We start from the raw sequence: 6,000 nt of genomic DNA on the forward strand, positions 1-6,000 counted from the left end.
ATCTGGGTTCTTTCCAGCTTCTGGCTATGCCACTATCACAAAGGAAGTTAAACAAAGTCAAGTCATTAGCTTTCCATGATTCACTATCAAAGAGTTCAATGTCAATGAAAGAATCGGTTATCTCATTGCATATCATGTAAATCGGTTATCTCATTGCATATCATGTATGAAATTTAACAAAGAAATAGCAACAAAACACAGCAAAGCAGTTACATTCAGAAGCCTGAAATATTATTATAATAAGACATCCAAACCTTATAAAGTCAAAATGATTTTATCTTAGGAATTTGGTAGCAGCATAATAAAGACTCATTAAGTATTTTGACTATATGGTTAAAGACCATCTAGCATTCAACTAGATTTTAAAGTGTCTAAAATTTATAAAATGTAGTTGTGTTATATGGCTGAATTATTTGGAGACAATACAGTAAAAAAAAAAAAGTCTGCTCTGGGAATAGAATATGGGGATACAAGTCTTGAATCAAATTAATCCATGTATGGTTCTGTGATAAGTTAGCATATAAATGGTATAAAACATGATTACATGAGTATTATCAGCTTCACAACATTATCACCACAACTATCATTTATCACCAAGAAGTGTGAGAATGCCAATATCTGGCATATTCTCAATAAACTTTGAGATCAATTGTTTTGATTCACAAGTCTAATGATGCTATGAGGTCTCTGAATGTGATATTTTGTCTTACCTACAAACAATATAGATTAGATAATCATATAGATTATATAATCCCTATCAGTGTTGTCCAAAGAAACAATAACAACAAAAATAATGAAATTTAGCAAATTTGAATTATAGACAGAAACATTTAGGTCTCTGTGGGTTTTGAATTCCTGGCGTCAGTTCTATTCTGAGACTGGGAAGAATACTCACTTACCGAAAAACAGAACAAACAAAACAAAAAAGATTTGTGATCTGATTTTATTTTACTTTGCTTATATTTTCATAGATATGTTAGAAAATATCAATCATGATCCCTTTAGTGTGTTTTCATAAAATGTCTAATATTAGAATTTGTCTAACTAAGGGAATTTGAAATATGGTACTTTATATATCTTTGTAATTCAAAAGAATCTGCTGAAATGTTAATCTTTGTATGCTAAAACATCAAGGGGCAAAATTGTCTGTCATGCATTCAAAGAAACAAGCTATCAGTTACATTTCAAAGACAGGAAATGATAACTCTTAAGACTAAGAAGAAATTGCTGCACATTGTGTTGTGTATTTAAACATTTCAACGATACTGACCACAAATTCATGGACTATATAAAAACATTGTCCTCTTGTGGAAAAATAATTAGTATTTCTAAGAAGTAAAAAATGGAACTACATAAAAAAAAACAATAAATAATACTCACTTTCAATAACTAACAACACTAACAAAATGATCTAAATGTATTTCCAACCTCATTCACAAAAGCATATTTAGACGTGAAATTGATTTTCTGGATCTTGGGGCTATATTTTTTTGTTTGGGTGTGTGTTTGTGTTCATGTATATACAGGCTGTATGTATGCACGTGTTCAGACATGCATTTGGAGAACAAATGTCCATGCCAGGTATCTCTCTGTATTACTTTCAAGTAACTTACTCCATATTTTGATGTTCATTATAAAATACAATGTTAAAATAAAACATCGAAGTTTAGTTCTGGAAGTTTCTGAGACTTTTATTAAAACTACTTTGGTATTTTTTCTCAACTCAAATTCAGGCACTCAATATTGTAAATTATAAGTCTAATTTCTCACAATTAATGATATACTGTGAAGCAAATAAGAAAGCAAAGTTAAAGTCTTAGTCTCTCTACCATGGGATTTTGGTCTTACCACCCACCGATTAAAGATATCTTTGTTTCTCAACTTTTGTCTACAGAATGCCTACAAATGAGCCTATTAAATTTCTTTATTTTATTTATTATTATGTATTTTTGTTATTTGCACTCACTTTTATTATGGATCCAAGGAGTAGAGCGGTGGCAGAAGAGAAATTAGCGCTGAAAACATTATTTTTCACAATAGTCAAAATTATAATTGGTTAATTCACATTATTTTATTTGTGAAGTAATTTTTATTGTTTGTAACTTGCAATTCTCCTTTCTTACCCTTCCATACACACTGCCTCTCTCAAAACTATTATTAGGCATAAGATATCCTCACAGTATATATGCAGCAGACTTGTTTCCAGAGTCATACAGGACTCCTTATATTTCACATACCTGTTCTAAACTACATAACTCTCCCTCTTCCTGTAAAAGCTTGTTTAGAAAAGTATCTTTACAGATATAAATTCATTTAAGAGATGGTCAACTTAAGAAATGAATGTCCAACCACTTAGTTCAGTATATCATTAGAGACTATACCATCCTCTTGTGAGCATAGTAAGAGATTCCAGCTGAAATGACTAACAGCAGAATGAGAAGAATATGGAGAATCAACCCCATACTATACCATCCTCTTGTGAGCATAGTAAGAGATTCCAGCTGAAATGACTAACAGCAGAATGAGAAGAATATGGAGAATCAACCCCAAGAGACAGATTCTGCGTCTGAAGGCAATGCTGTGACTCCTGTACTTCTACTCCTGGAGTGTGTCCAACACCCTATTCAACTCTTCAGAGTTAACAAATGTAAAGTTTGAATAGCTGGTATTTCTTGTATGGATAAGTCTTTGTCTATTCTTCTTTAATTCTTAAACTAATTATACTAATGTATCTTAAAATAATTCTATCTATATGGGTAATTATACAGCCATGTTAAAACCAGCACATTTTGAAAAGTCTTCCAGTAATCTTTTAGTTCAGTCAAGCTTAAGTATAATAATATGCAATAATATAGCATAAAAGATTATTTACATTTCATTTGAGAGATCATGTATATTAACTTACATGTTTTACTCAACTACTTTTTTTAAAAAAAGAGGAGATATTTTTAGAAAGAAATTGTTACCTTTTAGCACAAAACAGTTTAGTTTGTTTTAGCAGTAAGAAATATTGGCTTTGAAATTCAGGTCCTTCTTGAAAGGGGGAATTTTTTTTTTTTCAAATAAAAAACTAGAAAGAAATTGCTTCTGGAGCAAATAGCTCAGAGATGATTATTTGATTCACTTTTAAATAATTCTTTTTCCTTCTTTTTTTTTTTTTTTTCCTTTTTTTGAGACAGGGTTTCTCTGTATAGCCCTGGCTGTCCTGTAACTCACTTTGTAGACCAGGCTGGCCTCAAACTCAGAAATCCACCTGCCTCTGCCTCCCGAGTGCTGGGTTTAAAGGCGTGCGCCACCATGCCTGGCTTAAATAATTCTTTATTTTATTTTATTTTTTTGTTAGATATTTTCTTTAGATATTTTCTTTATTTACATTTCAAATGCTATCCCGAAAGTTCCCTATACCCTCCCCCCGCCCCTGCTCCCCTACCCACACACTCCCACTTCTTGGCCCTGGCATTCCCCTGCACTAGAGCATATAAAGATTGGAGGACCAAGGGGCCTCTCTTCCCAATGATGGCCGATTAGGCCATGTTTTGCTACATATGCAGTTAGAGACATGAGCTCAGGGGGTACTGGTTAGTTCATNTTGTTGTTGCACCTACAGGGTTGCAGCCCCCTTCAGCTCCTTGGGTACTTTCTCCTCCATTTGGGGCCCTGTGTTCCATCCAATAGCTGACTGTGAGCATCTACNTCTGTGTTTGCCAGGCACTGGCATAGCCTCACAAGAGGCCGGTATATCAGGGTCCCTTCAGCAAAATCTTGCTGGCATGTGCAGTAGTGTCTAGGTTTGGTGGCTGATGATGGGATGGATCCCCGGGTGGGGTAGTCTGGATAGCCCATCCTTTTGTCTTAGCTCCAAACTTTGTAACTCCTTTCATGGGTATTTTTTTCCCTATTCTAAGGAGGAATGAAGTATCCACCTGTTGGTCTTCCTTCTTCTTGGTTTTCTTGTGTTTTGCAAATTGTATCTTAGGTATTCTAAGTTTCTGGGCTAATATCCGCTTATCAGTGAGTGCATATCAGTGACTTCTTTTGTGATTGAATTACCTCACTAAGGATGATAACCTCCAGATACATCCATTTGCCCTAGAATTTCATAAATTCATTGTTTTTAATAGTTGAGTAGTACACCATTGTGTAAATGTACCACATTTTATGTATCCATTCCTGTATTGAGGGACCTCTGGGTTCTTTCCAGCTTCTGGCTATTATAAATAAGGCTGCTATGAACATAGTGGAGCATGCGTCCTTATTACCAGTTGGAACATCTTCTGGGTATATGCCCAGGAGATGTATTGCGGGATCGTAGTACGATGTTCAATTTTCTGAGGAACCACCAGACTGATTTCTATAGTGGTTGTACAAGTTTGCAATCCTACCAGCAATGCAGGAGTGGTCCTCTTTCTCCACATCCTCTCCAGCATCTGCTGTCACCTGAATTTTTGATCTTAGCCATCTGACTGGTGTGAGATGGAATCTCAGGTTTGTTTAGATTTGCATTTCCCTGATGATTAAAGATGTTGAACATTTTTTCAGGTGTTTCTCAGCCATTTGGTAATCTGAGTGCTGGGATTAAAGGTGTGTGCCACCATGCCCAGCTTAAATAATTCTTAATTCATGGTTTGAGTGTTTATTGTATTGCTAACTCAGAAAAGATTTAAATGGAATTAATTTCTGCAATTTTACTAGAATATTGGACTCTACTACAACCAGCAAACAGAAACGTCCAAAGAAAATATTACAAATATTTCAAAATTATACTGCATAACTATTAAACAGTGTCCATTTCTCTCCTTTATACAAATATTTATTTATAGCCGGCTACTCTTTTGGGAATCGGTTTTCTTAATGCAGTAGTATATGGCTGAAACTACTGATGGTTCCAACTTCTGGAAAGGCTGCTTTTCCTCCATACATCTCTAGATATGTGCGTAATGTTTGTTTCACTCTAGTTGGGCAGTAATCATGTTCTTCTATAGCTTAAAATGGAGTGGTTTAACTTGTTCTCTTGTTTGAAATTTACAAATAGATATATTCTTGTCATAGATGCTCTGCATAACTTTGTAAACAATTTTTAAAAGTTCAGCTTTCATCTTTTCTTTAAAAGAAGCATTTTCATGTGTGCTTCAGAAAAATAATACTGGTACTGTTGCTCCCTAACCTTGAAGTCTTTATTTAAAATATGTAATTTACATAAATATACAAACTGCAGTACTCTGGTGGTGAGTATTGTAATCTTAAGAACTACTAACAGGATAATAAGATACAGCATGGATATGCTGGTCACAAGTATTGATTCATTGTATAGGACATAGTACGTGGGACACTAACCCATTCCATCACATTCACTAGCATAGTTGAAATTTTTAAATTTTAAGTTTGTTTACTTCTGCAAATTTCTTTTGATATATCCAGATTCTTGACTACAAGCCATTAACACACACACACACACACACACACACACACACACACACACACACACCTTTATTAAGTGTCCAATACTGCATTTATATTTATGTCAGCAGTCATTTAAAGACTGGTTTAGAGTGCGCATGCGCCTCGTCCCTACGCGGTTTCTGGGTGCCAGGGTCTGCACGGAAACATGGCAGAGGTTGGGTCCAAGTCAGTGCTGTTCGTGTGTCTCGGTAACATTTGCCGGTCACCCATTGCAGAAGCATTATTCACAAAATTGGTAACTGATGAAAAGGTTTCAGATAATTGGGCCATTGACAGCAGCGCTGTTTCCGACTGGAACGTGGGCTGGCCCCCAGACCCAAGAGCTGTCAGCTGCCTAAGAAATCATGGCATTAGCACAGCCCATAAGGCAAGACAGATTACAAAAGAGGATTTTGCCACATTCGATTATATACTATGTATGGATGAAAGCAATCTGAGAGATCTGGATAGAAAAAGTAATCAAGTTAAAAACTGCAAAGCTAAAATTGAGCTACTTGGTAGCTATGATCCACAGAAACAACTCATTATTGAAGATCCCTA

The 6,000-nt window shown here is 35.2% G+C and overlaps 2 protein-coding genes across 2 annotated transcripts in view; one reads left to right on the top strand and one right to left on the bottom strand.

Annotated features, from left to right (window-relative positions):
* Sgcz (sarcoglycan zeta) overlaps positions 1-6,000 on the bottom strand; it is a 1,036,342-nt gene that overhangs the window by 816,288 nt on the left and 214,054 nt on the right. The window lies entirely within an intron of this gene.
* On the top strand, positions 5,559-5,995 carry LOC110336841 (low molecular weight phosphotyrosine protein phosphatase; the record flags this gene model as incomplete). The annotated part of the gene is made up of 1 exon (XM_021219588.2): positions 5,559-5,995. A coding segment is annotated over exon 1 (390 nt), but the record flags the coding sequence as incomplete, so codon positions are not given.

This window comes from Mus pahari, chromosome 19, assembly GCF_900095145.1.
Source record: "Mus pahari chromosome 19, PAHARI_EIJ_v1.1, whole genome shotgun sequence".
NCBI classification, from domain to species: Eukaryota; Metazoa; Chordata; class Mammalia; order Rodentia; family Muridae; genus Mus; species Mus pahari.